Here is a 19,080-nt window from a genome sequence, read left to right as displayed (position 1 = left end):
AATCGATGTTTAAAGAATATCTACCTACCTTGGCAACATTCAAATGTTTAGTTTTTTACATAGTTTTTGAGGGTTAACAATGGCCTATTTCGCAATTTTTCAATTTTTAATCGCTTATATGTCAAAAACTATCAACTTTAGAGAAAAGTCACCAAAGACCTTTTCTGTTTGGAATGATCCAAAAAACCTAAAGAAATTTTGTTCCATGCAAAGAAAATAAACTTAGGAAAAAAACAAAAAAAAAACGTTTAAAAAATTTTTGACCAACTTTTGGTTCTGGAAACATACAAATTTGTTAAAAGGGGTCCTTTTTGAGTAATATTGTGCAAAAAATCCGAATTGGAATATTTTTCCTAGCGGATGCGCAGTGGCTTTCTGGACTAACTATAATAGGTATGCCTATATTATTTGTAATTATAAGTTTAGTAATTTCTATATTTCTATATAAATTCTGTTTGGTCCTGCTGCTTTATCCGTTTTGGTTTCTTTGAGGGCCTGAACAATTTTGGTTTTTATTATAGATGGGGTAGGTTTAGGTTCTCTTGCTGTTAGTTGAATTGTGCCATTGTCATAATTTGTAAATCATAAAAAGAAAAAATTACGCCTCTGACTTGTTACACAATACAATTAATTATAATACACTGTTGATGTTTTAACCAACAGGAGTAAACTAAAAAGACAGATTCACACCCAAGAAAGTTACTAGAAAAGTCACCAAATTCATCTTTTTTTTTCTTTGATCATATCACCTTTCGATGATAATCCATACATATTATATTGTACTAACACATCGCTAAAGAGTTCTAAAAACAACTGTTTTTATATAAAAGTAGACTAAAAATCTAAAAATTAAAGGAATAATGCAGAAAACACAAAAAATCGCCGATATACTTAATTAACCTATAAAATGACAGAAGTGCCAAAATTTCATAAATGTCATTAGTGTCAAAATTTAATAACGGTGGAGTAAACTTGCCAGCGGTTGGACCAATTAGAAACAAGCATTACGGCGCGGTAAATTTGCATCACTCCTCTTGGTTAAAAAACAAGCAATAGAGAATTTAGCTATGTTTTTGCAGTCATAATAGAGTTCATGTTGGCAGTAGTTAATCTAGACACCTGTTTGAGAGCGCACTTTAACCCTTAATCCTTAAACAATTGCAACCAACACATTCTAACTCATCACCAACAGAAAGTGACGAAAAACAGTGAAAGACTGTTAACAAACGTTTAAAAGCCAACCAAAAGTATTAAGCTTTGTTTTTAAACCAAAAGGAGTAAACTAAAAAGACTGTTTCACACCCAAGCAAGTCACTAGAAATATCACCAAACACGATCTTCTTTTTTGATTGATCATATCGGCATTTGACGGTAATCCATAAATATTATAATATACTAATACGTCGCTAAAGAGTTCTAAAAACTACTGTTTTTTTTATATAAATGCAGACTGCAAATCTGAAAATTAAAGGAATAACGCAGAAAATAAAAAAAAGATGATATAACTTATTAACCTATGAAATGCCAATAGTGTCAAAATGTTATAAATGTCATTAGTGTCAAAATTTGAAACAGTGGAGTAAACTTACCTGAGGTTGGACCAATTACAAACAAGCTTTACGGCGCGCGAAATTTTAATTACTCCTCTTGGTTTAAAAACAGACTATAGTAAGGTTTGAAAATGACTGCAAAACACTTTTAAAACACGTTTCTGACGCTTTTCTGTTTCGAGTACAAAAGCTTTTCTGACCCAAAATATATTCCTATGGACCGAATATCCAAATAAGGATCTAAATCTAATATCTTTTTTTATTTTCCAGGTTCTTGGATAAAAACAGAAGTGTCCGCCAATTACTTCTGAGCAATGATCATGACGAGCCGATTATCGTATTTAAGAAATGACTGAATATTGACAGGATTCTTATTTAAGACTTAAATCTTCGATCTAATATTTATATTTTTGTTTTATTATATATGTTTATTTTATGACGTTTTATTTGTAATTGTATTTTTTATTATACGCTCAAATGTATCTATTAAAAAATACTAATTCAATCTGAGGTTTTAATTAAAAACATCCTTTGTAGAAATTTATGCCTAACAGTTTTTCTATATTATAAAATAACACACATATAACCACTAAGAAAATAATTGAAAATATTTCGTACTAAATAGCTAAAGGGCTACAGGGTCAAACAAGGGCTCGCTAATACACTAAAGATACCAAAATAAGATCAAAAGAGTGGCAATATGTATCTAACAGGATTAACAACAAAGATAAGAATGGAGATGAAAGACCTGTACATCAACGTAGTATACAATCTGGAAAACAAGCCTTAAATTATAAGGCAACCATTTTATGAACGATTACAAACTGGGAGATTTTAACGCTCGATTAATACCCAGTAATATTTAGAAGCAAGCAAAAAACATAACGAGAATGTTCAAAACAAAAATGGAGAACTGATGATAAACTTCAGCACAAGTAACGAAACATAATAAACACATTTTTTACCACAAAGACACACATTCAATAATAACCGTGAACAAAGATCTATGATATACATATAATTAGCCCAGTAAATGAACGAGAAATTCGGCGATACCGTGTAATTTTCAGGGGCAACTCCGAATTAGCTGGAAATTACACTCCAAAACGGTCATTTATTGGGCTAAATAAGTACAATATAAAAAAACGAGCCTGTACCGCCATTAAGAAGAATTAAAAAATACACTTTCTTCAAATAAACTTTTTTATCTGACGCCTAGATTTTCTGTCATTTTGGAACTACTAATTAAATAAAAAATTTTAGTAGTTCCAAAATGACACAAAATCTAGGCATCGGATAAAAAAGTTTATTTGAAGAAAGTGTATTTTTTTGTTGTTCTTAATGGCGGTACAGGCTCGTTTTTTAATATTGTATTTAATTACAGAGTAGTTTCCACATATTAATATATTTTTCAAATTGGGCTCTGTACCGCCATTCTTTATTATATTACGAATACGTGTGCCAAATATCTCGAAAAAATATTCAAAATTACTAAAAGTAAACTAAAAAATCAGATACACATCCAAGAAAGTCACTAGAATAATAACCAAATATGTACATCTTCTTTTTTGGTTGATCTAGTCGGCCCTCAACGGTAATACGTCGCTAAAGAGTTCCAAAAACAACTGCTTTTTATATAAAAGCAGATTAACATCTAAAAATTAAAGGAATAACACAGAAAACCATAGAGGTATATATTAACATAGAGTGAGCCTACCTTCCGCGCTTCCTGACGACAAGATCTCGATCTCATGCACTGGTTTGCGGTATCTCTTTCTAGCACATTGTATCGAGAAACTAAAATGACATTAAGTGTGAGTATAGGCACGGAAGGGGAGGACAACTGTAGCAGCTTCACTATGCGTAAGAGTGAAACAGCACTAATCCAAATAAAAAAGATGGTGTCGTCACTTCGTTCTGAATGACACTCTGTCTATGATAATGTATAAGTCTATGCAGAAAACACAAAAATCGCTGATATAACCATAGAGGTATATATTGACATAGAGAGAGTGCCATTCAAAGCGAAGTGACGAGACCATCTTTTTTCTTTGGATTAGTGCTGTTTCACTCTTAACGCATAATAAAGCTGCGACAGCTGTCCTCCCCTTCCTTGCCTATATTCACACCTTAATGTCATCTTAGTTTCTCGGTACAATGTGCTAGAAAGAGATAGCGCAAACCAGTCGAAGAGATCTTGTCGTCAGGACGCGCGGAGTGAAGGCTCACTCTATATTAATATATACCTCTATGGATATAACTTAATTAACCTATGAAATGTCACTAGCGTCAAAATTGGATAAATGTCATTAGCATAGTGTCAAAATTTTATAACAGTGGAGTCATAGAGGTATATATTAACATAGAGGGAGCCTACCTTCTGCGCTTCCTGACGACAAGATCTCATGGACTGGTCTGCTGCGTCTCTTTCTAACACATTGTATCGAAAATACATGATGACATTCAGTGTGAAAATAGGCACGGAAGAGGAGGACAACTGTAGCAGCTTTACTATGCGTAAGAGTGAAACAGCACTAATCCAAATAAAAAAGATGGTGTCGTCACTTCGCTCTGAATGACACTCTATCTATGCTAATATATAACTCTATGAGTGGAGTAAACTTGCCTGCAGTTGGACCAATTACAACCAAGCAATACAGCGCGGTAAATTTGAATCACTCTTGATTAAAAAACAAATCATAGCAGTATAAAAACCATCAGCTCTGCTGGACTACGTGTTTGCAAGATTTGCAAAATGTGATTTCCATAAACTTTAATTGCAATTTACGCCATTATTAATCAAAATTCGGAGTTGGCTCAATTATATGAAATGATCGTAATTTGGAGATGAATCTATTCATGTAAATTTTGTTGTATTTGAGTGACATTAAATTTTCCATAAGGTGTGTGCGGTGTCCTTTAAAAATAGGAAGCGCTTAATTATGCAATATGTAAGTTATATTTTCTTTGGAATTTGGTCGGTGTATATCTATAGCACATCAAAATACTTTTAAAAAAAAGTATAGCCTCATAATAAGTAATAAATCATAGGTAAATCCTTTATTTATAACAGGTTACAGGTTGCAGGTAGACTGATACGAAATTAAAATAATTTAGTAAATGTGAAGATGAAAAGCTGTCATTAATTTTATAAATAAGGGATCATAAATCTTATATGGCATTTAATTGGAACCGAAATCGGTAGGCAAGGATTATTACACGGATTTTTATATAACAGGAATTATTAAAGTAATAGATGGAGTCTACTTTTATTTTTAAAATTAAAGCCTCGTTTTTCTTCCAATAAATTTCATTTAATTCTTTAGACCATTTGGTTATTAGTTTCTTTTCAACAAAATTCTTTCAACATAATTATTTCAACGTAATCTTGGCTGTAGATTAAAGCAGAGAATTTGTTAAAGTTAAAATAAAAATAAAGACGTTTATTGTTTAAATAAAATTTATAACTTTAAAATATATTTTTGCCTTCTTTCTTCTTTCCAACGTTCCACTTCTGTACCGCTTTCTTTATGGGGCCGCATCCTCTTTCGGGTTTCTCTATTTCTACACTCCTGCACATCACTTTCTATAGATACTATTTTCGCAGGGCCTCCGAGAGGGATAAGCGGGCCCCGATAAAAAGTAAAAAGCGGGCCCCCGGCAAAAAGCGAAGAGCGAAAAAAATTGTTCAATTCTTATAGAAATGTGATCATAAAATTATAGAAATGTGATAAAATAATAATAGTGAAAATGTTTGTAATAGAGGTGCCTTCTGAGTTTTCTGATTGGCAAAGATGTCTATAATTTTCGAAAAATCGCATGATTTTATCAAGCCATTCTCATTGCACGAAGTTGCTAGAAAAAAATTAACCGATCCTGTTTGATTGTAGATCTCATATCTCATTTTTTATGGGAGAAAGACAACTAAAGGATCTTTCCTTTTCAGCTGTCATAGGTTGGTCAAAATATTCTTAAGTTGGCCCAATCATGTCATAAAATCTTGGTCCAATGCTATTTACATGCATTCATTTTTTTTTCGAATCCTGAGAAAACTAATAAGTATTTTTGAAAAATTTAAACGCAGAATGATTAATAAGTGCCGAAAGTCCCTGAAAACTTCTATAATGTTTATTTGAATAAGTTACAGGGGTGAAAAAAGAAAGATAAAATTTAGTATGATTTTTAATTTTAAATATTTCATTCAAAAGAAACTTTTTGTTTATTCTAAAGGACTTTCGGCCCTCGGTAATAATGTAATCTTTCATTCTGCGTTTAAATTTTTCAAAAATACTTATTAGTTTTCTCAGGATTCGAAAAAAAAAATGAATGCATTTAAATAGCATTGGACCAAGATTTTGCACCTACTCCCTCAACGCAATTACGACGTTAGGAAATAATGATTCCAATTTGAGATGTTTGATTGTATTAAGTAAATCTATTGGAGAAAGTTGAGATTGACCAATATTATCCTTGTATGTATATCGCTCTAAAGTGAAAAATTTCATCAAAATGATGTTTAGTTCGCGAAATATTCGACCGTTCCACTACTTTTGGGACACCCTGTATATCAGTTTTTGAAGTTATACTTCTTTAGGCACGAGGGTAAATTTTGATTTTACTGGGCGCATGCGCACACCGACAGTATGGTATAAACGTTATACGGGATCTGATTGGGTGTTAAAATCATCTGTCAACAATCAATATGGAGATTTTGGATAAACAAATTAATGTTGTGTATATTAGTTTTTATTGTTGTGATGAGAGAGAAAAAAGTTTATAATTGTAGTGATGGCAGAGAAAAAAGTTTATAATTGTAGTGACTTTTTAAATAGTTTTTAAAAACGACAGGTACGTAATAATAATTGTAAATGTTTCAGTATCCTAATAAAAAATTTCATAGGTACCTACCTATTTGGAAAATTTAAAAATAACCTACCAAAATAGTATGTAATGCTTTGATTTACATAATTTGATTACCATCAAAATTTCTATCAATATTCACCTAATATATTGTTTTCTCACTCTATGTTTTGTTGTATTCTAATATGTTTCAATTTCAATTCTAAATTATTTCAATTCAAAATCAAAATATTTTGATTAAATTCAGAACTGTCAAAAGTTTAATCCGTTTAGTTAGTTGATCTTCGCACATGATGACGCATGGTCTCCGTGGGTAAAAGTTTAAGATGAATTAATTTCAATACTAACTGCGCTGATAAGCAGGTTCGAACCCCAATAGAAACTTTTGTTTTTTTATTTTTTTATACATTTTATGATTATAAGTATATTTATTATATAATTTTTTTTCAGAAAATACGTATTTAGTTAAAAAATTTTCCGACAATTATTGTTCAGAAAATATTTGTGGCATTTTTCAATGTGTTTGTGTGTGTTTTATTCTTTTATTACTTTAGTTTTTGGCACTGTTTTAAAATTTTTTTTGAGAAGTAGTAAGTATAAATTAGTTTAATATTTAAATAAAATATAAATAAACTGTTTAAAGTATATTAATTTCGTTGAAATCATATAATAGAAGTATAACTTATTACGTGCGTACAAAGTACAGACACATTCTTTTTGTTTTCTTAATATTGACGTCATCTTCATCTTGGAATATCCATAAAATGTTAAATAGCGAATGATTTTCATTTTCCGCATTAAATCTTCTGGTTAAATTGCTTATTATATTTTATTACACAATCTATGATAACATTAAATATTTCACAGTGAAATATTTCGTCAGGCTCAAAATTATCAGTCGTGTCATTACTAGGCCCAGCAAATTATTAAAAAATCTCGCAGGCTTCTTGCGCCGTTTTTAGAATAAAACAATAAAATATATTTCAAAATAGAGGTAAAGGCCATATTAAATAGCATTATGCATATAAAGTGAAGAGCAAAAAAAAAACGAAAAAAATTACGTCTTTGGTCTGGTCGACGCCGCACAGTGGTCCTTTCTGACGATCTATGGTTGCAAAAGTATTACACCACAATTAGTCGGAGAGATAGAAGCGGATTTTGTGCCTGATAAGTAATATGGAAAAACTATACGGGAATATGTTGAATTAGTTGTGTACATGACTTTCCCCAACGGCCGGAAACCAGAGTGGGGGACGAGGGTAGTTATAAGGGGTCAAAGACGCGGTTTTTATTGATTTTTTTTGTGACGCTCATGATCGAGATAGTGCACCAAAATTTGGGAATAAGTAGGTCATGACGTAAATAAGTAAAATCTCCAGAGGTGGAATGCTGCTAGGCCGACAACGGGATGGGGGTAGGGGTAATTATAAAAAATATAAAGGGTTTTTTTGCGATGTTCGTGACTGAGATAGTGCACCAAAATTTGGAAATAAGTAGACCATAACATAACTAAGTAATATCCCCAGAGCCGGAAACTAGAGTAGGGGACGAGGGTAGTTATAAGGGGTCAAAGTCGCGGTTTTTATTATTTTTTTGTGACGCTCATGATCGAGAAAGTGCACCAAAATATGGTAATAAGTAGGTCATGACGTAAGTAAGTACAATCTCCCGAGGCGGAAAGTTGCGTGCCGACAAAGGGGTGGGGGCAGGGGTTAATATAAAAATTATAAGGGATTTTGTGACGTTCTTGATCGAGATAGAGAACCAAAATTTGGGAGTAAGTAGATCATGACGTAACTAAGCAAAATCTCCAGGGGCGGAAACCAGAGTTGTGGATGAGGGTAGTTTTAAGGGGTCAAAGTTACAGTTTGTATTTTTTTTTTGTGACGCATCACAACATTTGCCCGCCACCTAGCGTTCCGCCCCTGGAGATTTTACTTAGTAATGTCATGATCTACTTATTCCCAAATTTTGGTGCACTATCTCCATCATGAGCGTCACAAAAAAATAATAAATACCGCTACTTTGACCCCTTATAACTACCCTCGTCCCCCCTCTGGTTTCCGGCTGTTTTGGAAAGTCATGTACACAACTAATTCAATAATATATAGTTTTTCCATATTACTTATCACGCACAAAATCCCCTCCCAGCTCTTAGACTAAATACAAGGGACTGAAAATTCGTATACAGGTAAACATTGTTGTATATGTAAAATACAAGAACCTACAAAAATTTAAAAAATATAGAAAGAGCACGTTCGAGCACACAAGAGTAACTTTTTCTGAGAGATAAATAAATAAAGTAACAATAAAAAAATAGTTTAGTAACAATCCCGAACAATCCCAAAAGTTCTACTCTATTAAAATGTTTACAAATTCTTATTTTAGTGCTAATCTGTCATCATCTTTACAATCAAATATTTTTTTTATCAACAAAGGACAAAGGTACAACTATTGTTTTATAATATTGTAAATATACCTGTTCGCTCGACTTCCATTTCAAAAAAATATTAAAATAACAGTTTTAGGTACACTTAAATTCACTTCGAAATGGCGCGGGCGCTGGTAAATTGCCTGAAACTACTGAACGTAAGTTCGGTAAAGAAGTACAACTTTCGGTTTCAATTGTTCACTTCGAGGTGGGAGTTGAGTTCTAACAACGATTTATTTTGTTTACCTGGTTATCTAGGTATTCAATGAGTGTCATTACAACCGATTATTTAAAGATGAATTTTATACCTTTTGCAACCATAGATTATGAAAAAGGACCACCGTGCGCCGGGCCCCTTACATCGCCGGGCCCCGGTAAAATGTACCGGCTGTACCCTTCTCTCGGCGGGCCTGTATTTTCGTACCGTACCGTTTCGATTGGTTGTCTTCAGCAACCACCTTGCTACACCCTGTTTTGATGATCAATATAAATGTTTCTATCTATACATTCTCTGAATTCGTTTTTCATTGAGGATGTCTCTAATCTTAATGAATCTTCTTGCGGCTTGGTGGAAGAAATATCTTGTCCTCTTCTCAGCCATCTCCCTCAGTGGTGTCTTCTTGTCCTTCGTTAGAGGGCTGGTCCTGAAAATAAAAGATTGAATTAGTCTTTTTGCTGTAGATGCTTTTTTCTTGACTTCTTGTGTCCCTAGTAAAATTTAATCTTCTGTCTGTGGACTCAGAGATATTTGACGGCATCTGATTGGATTCTGTTTCCTCTTATCATAGGTTTTGATACTGGTGGATTTTGTTGCAGCATAAAGATGATAAATTAGATCTTCTTTGATTATTATTTTCCTTTTCTCCGTGGACTCTGAAACTCTGTCCAAATGATCTTCTAAAGACACGACAATTCTTCTGTCTTCTTTTGGTGCTGTTTATTTGCCGCATTGTCCGCGTAAGGCCGATGCCACATTATGCGTTTTGACCGGATGCGGTGAAAACGCATCCGTTTCCAACGCAACCGGACCGACCTGTCACACTATGCGTTTAGTCTGGTGCAGTTTGTAAGCGCGTACCGATGACTCAAAACGCATCCGTTTCCAACGCAACCGCACCGATCTGTCACACTATGCGTTTTCACCGGATGCGGCGAAAACGCATCCGTTTCCAACGCAACCGGACCGACCTGTCACACTATGCGTTTAGTCTGGTGCAGTTTGTAAGCGCGTACCGATGACTCAAAACGCATCCGTTTCCAACGCAACCGGACCGATCTGTCACACTATGCGTTTTCACCGGATGCGGCGGAAACGCATCCGGCCAAAACGCATAATTTGACATCGGCCTAAAGAGCTATATTTCTTCTTACATATGTGGGAAAATCTGAAACAAAAATGTTTTATAAGATGTTAGAGAAAATACTGACCTGAGGCACCACTTTCTGAACTTCTTGCATCCTGGACATCGATTATTCTGCTGAAACTTGGAAATATTTTATTAGTCAAATATGCGTCGCATAGGTTGAGTAAATAACGAGTTAATCTAGCTCAGCCAATCTTGTAGATGAAGGCTTTTTTCCAGACTGTATCGTATTGCCCATACTGCATCTACATATCAAGTGTGGCCTCATAAAATAATTCATAAAACTGTATCGAAAAATGTTGTTCTATATTTTGAGTATGCCAACAATCTCCATAACTTTCAAAAGCTAAACTAAAAAAGGCGTCTTTCTCGAACTTTACATTAGAAAACTGATGTATGGCATTAGGTTTGAATCCATAATGATTTTATCTGAGAAAGAAGCACGAGTATTTTTCAAGGAAAATAGAAATCAATATAGAATTGGGAAATAAAAAAGCTTTAGAAAAGTTTTCAGTTGTAGAAAACAGTTTCAAACATATGAAGGTTTTATAAGCTTAAAAATTCAGTTTTTGATCCAATACCAATTTGAACCAATTTGAACCTTTTTGAAGTCATCTTGATTAGTTTTGTTTTTCAACATTTCTAAAATGTCTGTTTTACGTGTACTACAAAAAGAGAAATATCATCCCTACAAAATTTATAATGTCCGGGATATCAATGAAGATGATCCAGATAGCCGAAATCAGTTTTGCAAAATAACGCAAGATTTACGTAATCAAAATCCACATTTCATTCGCCAAATCCTTTTTCTAATGAATCCACCTTCCGTTTACCTATGTAGAATAGTAAATCGCCAAAACTGCAGATATGGGATCCTCCCACCAAAATCTCCAAATCTTATACCACTTGATTTTTTCCTATCAAGTTACATAAAATTAAAAGTTTGAGTCGATCAACCACAAACTTTACATAATTTAAAAAATACAATGATTAGATAGGAAATTCGTAATATAACTCCAGAAATGATTCATAACGTTCAAGAAGATTGTCATCCTCAGTTTAATTTCTGTTAAGAGAGAGGAGGAAGGCAATTTGAATATTTAATTTAAGCCAAAAACAAATTTGTATTAATCAAGTAAACATTTTTTTTTCTATTTTCTACCAGTAGTAAAATCTACACAAGCAGGTACTTTGTATTAAACAAATTAATTTTTTTGGCGACTTGATCTTACTAATTATGTTAATGTTTATATTCTTCTTCTTCTGGTTCCTATCTAGTCCTGGATACCGCGTACCAAAAAAAAGTTGATTAATAGCATGCTGAAAATTTGTTAATAGCTTAACGGTGTCTAGTCGGACAAACTTTGATGTACGGGAACACTGGAACAGGGGAAGTTTTAATTGTGGAACAGTTTAAAAATTTGGAACGTCAGATTACGAAAACGTTCCATGGATTTTGTCGGATCCAATTGATTTGTTACCCTTTCATTAAACTCTCATGCAAAAATCAGACTCCTTATTACTAACCAACATGATTCCTGACCCGTGTTGAGCTGCCCCCCCCCCACTTGCAAAAATTAAAAAACAAATAGCCCTGATTTATGAGCTATTTATGAGCTCTCATATTCCGTAAACTAAAAATTTTGAGCTCGTTCCACTGAGCAGGAATTTAATACCCTAGTGGGGGGGGGGGCTGAGTCAGCCCCCCCCCACTACTTAAAAATAGGAATATTGAATCGGTTTTTGCGGCAGAATTACGAGCTATTTATGAGCTCTTCAAATTATATAGTTTAGATTTTTGAGCTCATCCCCTTCACCCCCAAACAACCCTTTAATTGATTTAACTTAAGAGAAAGATGCTGAGAAAACTTAAAATATATCGTATTGCGGATATAATTCCTATAGCTTATATACTCTAAGAATAAACTATTAAATCAAGGGCATTTCGATTATTGAGCTACAACCCCTTCGCAAGAAAACCACCCTATCTTCCCGGCTTAAGAGAAAGTTGTACTTAAAATACGTTAAACTAATTATTTGGCGACTACATATCATTTAATAATTTATAAGCTTCCAAATTACGCGCATTTAGATCAGTAAATTGCAATTTATTTTGTATAGTGCAGTCACTGAAGGTAAAAATCAACGATTACCTTCAAGTTCGGTGAACCTTCATCGATTTTCACGAAAATTGGTCAGTGGTTAGAGGATACGTCAAGAAACAAAGGTGACATGGTACCACCTTGCGCCTTTACCCTGAGGGTGGATACCGCCCCTTCTCGGGGTGAAAATTATTTTATAAAAAATAACTGCACAAATCAATAAAAGAACAAATTAAAAGCAAAATTTATTATATAAAGTTAATAAAATAAGTCAATACTTTTTAAGTTATAAAGATCAAAGATTTTAATTATTTGTGAAAAAAATGCAGGTTTGGAAGAGGTTTTTTGTAAATCACTGAAAAACTGTAAGTTTTTACAAAAAAGTTAATAGTAGTTTAATTCGTATAGCTTATATTCTAAGAATAAACTCTTAAATCACGCACCTTTCGATTATATAGCTACAACCCCTTCGCAAGAAAACGACCCCATTTTCCCGGCTTAAGAGAGAGTTGTTCTTAAAATAATTTAAATTGATTATTTGACGACTACATATCGTTTAATAATTTATTAGCTTGCAAAATATAGGCATCTCAATTATTGAATTGCCATTTTCTTTCTATAGTGCAGTCACTGAAGGTAAAAATCAACTATTACCTTCGATTTCGGTAAATCTCCATTTATTTTCACGAATTGGCAATAACAACTTGGGGTTTTAGCCTGGGGTATATGTCACCCCTTCTCGGGAGTGAAAATTACTTTATCAAAAATAACCCCACAAATCGAGAGAGGGACAAATTGTAAGCAAAATTTGTTATATAATGTGATTAAAATAAATCAATACTTTTTGAGTTATTAAAGATCAAATATTTTAATTTTTGGAAAGAAAATGCATGCTTTAGAGCGGTTTTTCATAAATGGCTCAAAAACTGTAAGTTTTTACAAAAAAGTTTTCATCACTAAAATTGAAGCTAATAAAAAATATAATAAATTGCTTACTTGAAAAACCTTTAATGTTAATTTAAAGTAAGTTATTGGTAATTAAATGTATATTTTTTTCCGCGACTGTCCAAATCTAAGGGTTCAAGCTTAAATAACGGGAAAAAGATGCATTTTATAACACTTAGGTACTAAATACTTGTCAAAGTACTTAGAAATACCCATCAAAAATAAGATCCAGAAAAAGTTGATAGTATCAAAATCCGCTCACCAATTTTCGTGAAAATGAATGGAGATTTACCGAAATCGAAGGTCATAGTTGATTTTTACCTTCAGTCACTGCACTATAGCAAGAAAATGGCAATTCAATAATTGAGATGCGTATATTTTGCGAGCTCATAAATTATTAAACAATATATAGTCGACAAGTAATTAATTTAAATTATTTTAAGTACAACCCTCTCTTAAGCCGGGAATATGGGATGGTTTTCTTGCGAAGGGGTTGTAGTTCAATAATCAAAAGGCGCGTGATTTTAGAGTTTATTCTTAGAATATAAGCTATACGAATTAAACTACTATTAACTTTTTTGTAAAAACTTACAGTTTTTCAGTGATTCACAAAAAACCTCTTCAAAATATGCATTTTTTCACAAATAATTAAAATCTTTGATCTTTAATAACTTAAAAAGTATTGACTTATTTTATTAACTTTATATAATAAATTTGGCTTTTAATTTGTTCTTTTATTGATTTGTGCAGTTATTTTTTATAAAATAATTTGTTAGAAGGGGCGGTATCCACCCTCAGGGTAAAGGCGCAAGGTGGGACCATGTCACCTTTGTTTCTTGACGTATCCTCTAACCACTGACCAATTTTCGTGAAAATCGATGAAGGTTCACCGAACTTGAAGGTAATCGTTGATTTTTACCTTCAGTGACTGCACTATACAAAATAAATTGCAATTTACTGATCTAAATGCGCGTAATTTGGAAGCTTATAAATTATTAAATGATGTGTAGTCGCCAAATAATTAGTTTAACGCATTTTAAGTACAACTTTCTCTTAAGCCGGGAAGATAGGGTGGTTTTCTTGCGAAGGGGTTGTAGCTCAATAATCGAAATGCCCTTGATTTAATAGTTTATTCTTAGAGTATATAAGCTATAGGAATTATATCCGCAATACGATATATTTTAAGTTTTCTCAGCATCTTTCTCTTAAGTTAAATCAATTAAAGGGTTGTTTGGGGGTGAAGGGGATGAGCTCAAAAATCGAAACTATATAATTTGAAGAGCTCATAAATAGCTCGTAATTCTGCCGCAAAAACCGATTCAATATTCCTATTTTTAAGTAGTGGGGGGGCTGACTCAGCCCCCCCACTAAAGTATCAAATTCCTGCTCAGTGGAACGAGCTCAAAATTTTTAGTTTGCGGAATATGAGAGCTCATAAATAGCTCATAAATCAGGGCTATTTGTTTTTTAATTTTTGCAAGTGGGGGGGGGGCAGCTCAACACGGGTTGATTACCGTCATTTGACATGTTCTTCGTGGTCCACTCATTAAAATGCCCAGTTGGTGATAAACACCAATCTGATTTTTGCATGATAGTTTAATGAAATGGTAACAAATCAATTGGAAGTTTTGTCCGACAAAATACATGGAACGTTACAAATTTTTAACCTGTTCCACAATTAAAACTTTTCCTGTTCCAGTGTTCCCATACATCAAAGTTTGTCCGACTAGTGGTAGGGGAGCAAAGTATGCTAAACTTGCAGTCACTCGAGCGTTATGGGGACCTACTGGGTTGTGATTATTAGGTCCTTAAGTAAAATTTTCCATTTTAGTGGGGACTTTCCATTTTAATTTAATTTTCCATTTCCAACAATCGTTTTTTCCGATTATAGCGCCATCTATCCATAATTAGAAAAAACGTCTCGAATAAAAGTTGCTTATTTTTACGTAAAGAATCCATATCTGCAATAAAAAATTTGGGGGTCCCATTTAAGATTTTAAAACGACCCCCCACCTCCGTGGGGGTTCGTGTTTGGTACCCTTCGATAGATTTTTCAAAAGCATTTACATTTTGAAAGTAGATTTTGCAGTTTTTCGATCTTATGTTCATTTTGCGAAATATCGCGGGGTTTGTATTTAAAATTTTAAATTTACAGCCCCACCCCTCTCCGTGGGGGGTCATTTTTAGTACCATTCGATAGATTTTTGAAAAATATTGACGTATTTTTTAGTTTTTCGATATGACGTTCATTTCGCGAAATATTCGCTTTTTTTGTGAAACTTTTGAAATATATGTACCGGGTGTCCCAATAAGAATGGCTCTCGGCTATATCTCAGGAACCGTTTATAGTAGAGCTTTGAAATAAAAAATTTTATAACAAAAGTTGCCTCAGGAAAAGCCTGGAAATTATTTTCATAATTGTGGGACCACCGCTAGAGGGCGTAATTGAATATCAAAAATTAAAAAATATAAATTTTACAAAATTTTCCTAATGAAGGGGCACTGGAAATCCTATCGTCGTATTCTTCATAAAATTCTACGCATACTTGATTTGACAAATTTAGGTCTACCTTTGGAAATAAGAGTTGGGGGTGAGTGGGAACCTTGTTATGAAAAACTGGCTGTGAGTCCGGTTCTGCTTAATCAAATTGTGCAAACTTGGTCTTGTTGAAGATAGATCTTTTTCATCAATGTAAAAATTATGATTTCGAACCAACTTACTGAGTAATATGCCAGCTAGAAGGCGTTATTTAATTTTTTTCAGAAGTCTAGTGTTCCTTGGAAAATATTAAATACAAACATGCATTTTTAATACCATATTACAAAATTAGACAAAATTAGCAACAGAATAGCGAAAACCGCATGTTAATACCTTTTTTCTATCTCGAGATATCTTACAAAACGTGTAAATTTAAAAACATAACTGTTACTGTCACCGGTAAACGAAATAATTCATTAAAAGTAGTGTGCTATGGAGACAACAAAGAAACATTTTCCAGCTCTCAACGTATATTAGGTCTTTTCAACGCTTCTCATTTGTTTCGAGCCTCGTTCATATCTCGTATATTAATATTATACACGGATTATACGGCATATGACAGAGGCTCGAAACAAATGAGAAGCGTTGAAAAGCCCTATTACAAAGAAATAAAAACAACTATTTAGCTCGAAACAAATGAGAAGCGTTGAAAAGCCCTATTACAAAGAAATAAAAACAACTATTTAGTGATGACATAAACGTTCAAATTTTTGCCCATCATTTTCGTTGCAAACATTTACTCTTTCAAGAGTAGATTGAACAGCAGTCTCAATTTCTGCTCTCGATATGCTTTGAATGGCGTTTAGTATTCTCTGGATCATGTATTCTAGAGTAGTGTATGATGGGAAATAATTTGAATATTTAGGTCGTCACTAAGTAGTTCTTTTTGTTCTGTGTTATATTTAATTTTAATAGTATTGCTTCTCTTTATATTGTTGTTTTATTTAATTATATTTTTATACGTTGACATCTGGAAAATGTTATTTTGTTTTTTTTTCCACAGCACACTACTTTTCATTAACTTAGTTTACCGGTGATAGTAACAGTTATGTATAAAATTTACACGTTTCTCGAGATATCTTGAGATAGAAAAAAGGTATCGACATGCGGTTTTCGCTATTCTATTGCTAATTTAATTTAATTTTATAAAGTATGATTAAAAATGCATACTTGTATTTAATATTTTCCAAAGAAAACTAGATTTCTGAAAAAAATTAAATAACGCCTCCCAGCTGGCTTATTACTTATTAGGATGGTTCAAAATTATCACGTTTACATTGAAGAAAAAGATCTGTCTTCAACAAGACCCAGTTTTCAAAATTTGATTTAGCAGAACCGGACTTACAGCCATTTTTTCATAACAAGGTTCCCACTCACCCCCACCTCTTATTTGCAAAGGTAGAGTTAAACTTATTAAATCAAATATGCGTAGAATTTGATGAAGAATACAATAATCGGATTTCCAGTGCCCCTTTATTAGGAAAATTTTGTAAAATTTAGATTTTTTTATTTTTGATATTCAATTACGCCCTCTAGCGGTGGTCCCACAATTATGAAAATAATTTCCAGGCTTTTTCTGAGGAAACTTTTGTAATAAAATTTTTTATTTCAAAGCTCTACTATAAACGGTTCCTGAGATATGGCCGAGAGCCATTCTTATTGGGACACCCGGTACACTCTTTTTGCATGTTACCTTACTTACCTTATCTTAATCTGACAATTTCGAGTATTTTTAAGGATAGATTTTTTTTTCGAGCCCCCCTAAACGAACTTCCCTGTGTTAAGAGCCAATATATGGTAGAGGTACATCTGCAGGGTACCAGGTTTCTCCCCTTATGATAATCTGACGCGCTCGAGTAACTGCAAAAATCCCCGCTTGGGCTCCCCTACCATAGACACCGTTAAGCTATTAACAAATCTTCAGCTTGCTATTAATCAACTTTTTTTGGTACGCGGGATCCAGGTCTAATCCGTTTCGGATGTTGGAAACATAGATATATAATACTCTAGATTGCGCCCTGCGATCTTAAAGTGGGTGACGGTTGCGACAGAGATAAATGAGCCTATTTGGTCGGTAGTCTCTTTTTAATTTAAGGGGAATATCGACGACGTGACTATCCCACTTTATCGAGTAATATGTGTTGACAGTTGGAGCTGGTGGTGACGAGAAATGGTCTTTGGTCTTCGGACGTGGATAATCGTGGTTCGAATCCCATACCAACTTTACCTTTTTTATTTTTATTTAATCAATATTGCGTTTATTAGATATTTTTACATCTGAAAAATGGACCTAAGTAAATCTAGCAGATAATAAATGTACCTATGTATAGTAAGTTAATATTGGAATACAAAATTTGTGAACTGCATAGTAAAATAAAAGTCATTCGTTATTAATATAAATTCGTCCTTATTCGAATGATGTGAATAATATTTGTTTTGCTTCTACTTTTTTTAAAAATTGTAACAATAGTTTCATAAATAAAAATAATGTGTAATTACTTATAATTGAATCGGTCATTTCAAAAACAGCATAGTCCACAATTTTGAGAAACTAACTTTTTGAGAATAATAGACTCCTTTAAGATAAACGTTGTGTGGAAAAACGACACCAGTCCAGTAAAAACATTATATTAGGAACAAAACTACAATATATAACTCTGAATTTTGATGTCATCCATTTCATCCATCTTTCGACTATATAGTTAAGTTCTTTGCTCTTCTGTAAAATTAGGAATATGTGACTCGTGTTGTTTTTGAAATGACCGATTCAATTAATAAATCGATGGTACATTATGTTGATATTAATTATTGGTAATTTTTTACGAATATTTTTAATTACTTTATACTATTCTACCTATTAAAAAAAATAACATTGGCTTTTATATTTTTAAAAATCTATAGGTACCTACACAGTTTTTCTTATTTGTTATATATTTCTTTGAATAGATTTACTTTAGAGATGTAATAATATCTAATAAACGCAATATTGATTAAATAAAAAATAAAAAAAGTAAAGATTGGTATGGGATTCGAACCAGGATTATCCACGTCCGAAGACAAACGACCAGTTCTCGTCGCCATCCGCTCGAACTGTCAAACCATCTAAAATACTCGACGACAGAGTAGGATAGTGACGTCGTCGATACTCCCCTTGAATTAGAAAGAGACTACCGACCAAATAGGCTCATTTATCTCTGTCGCAACCGTCACCCACTTTAAGATCGTAAGGCGCAATCTAGAGTATTATAAATCTATGCTTCGGACAGTTTATGAAAGAAGAACATTTATA

The 19,080-nt window shown here is 33.1% G+C and overlaps 1 protein-coding gene across 2 annotated transcripts in view; it reads left to right on the top strand.

The window, feature by feature from the left end:
- Positions 1-2,055, top strand: part of LOC114328265 (copper-transporting ATPase 1) — a 204,074-nt gene extending 202,019 nt beyond the window's left edge. For both annotated transcript variants that reach the window (XM_028277071.2, XM_028277070.2), the window contains one exon: positions 1,821-2,055. In XM_028277071.2, the coding sequence (XP_028132872.1) occupies positions 1,821-1,832 (12 nt within the window). In that variant the 3' untranslated portion in view covers positions 1,833-2,055. The remainder of the gene's footprint in view (positions 1-1,820) is intronic.
- The last annotated feature ends 17,025 nt before the right edge of the window (positions 2,056-19,080 follow it).

Source organism: Diabrotica virgifera, chromosome 3 (genome assembly GCF_917563875.1).
Source record: "Diabrotica virgifera virgifera chromosome 3, PGI_DIABVI_V3a".
NCBI lineage: Eukaryota > Metazoa > Arthropoda > Insecta > Coleoptera > Chrysomelidae > Diabrotica > Diabrotica virgifera.
The sequence above is the reverse complement of the archived record's forward strand: the minus strand, read 5'-3'. Positions and strand labels throughout refer to the sequence as shown.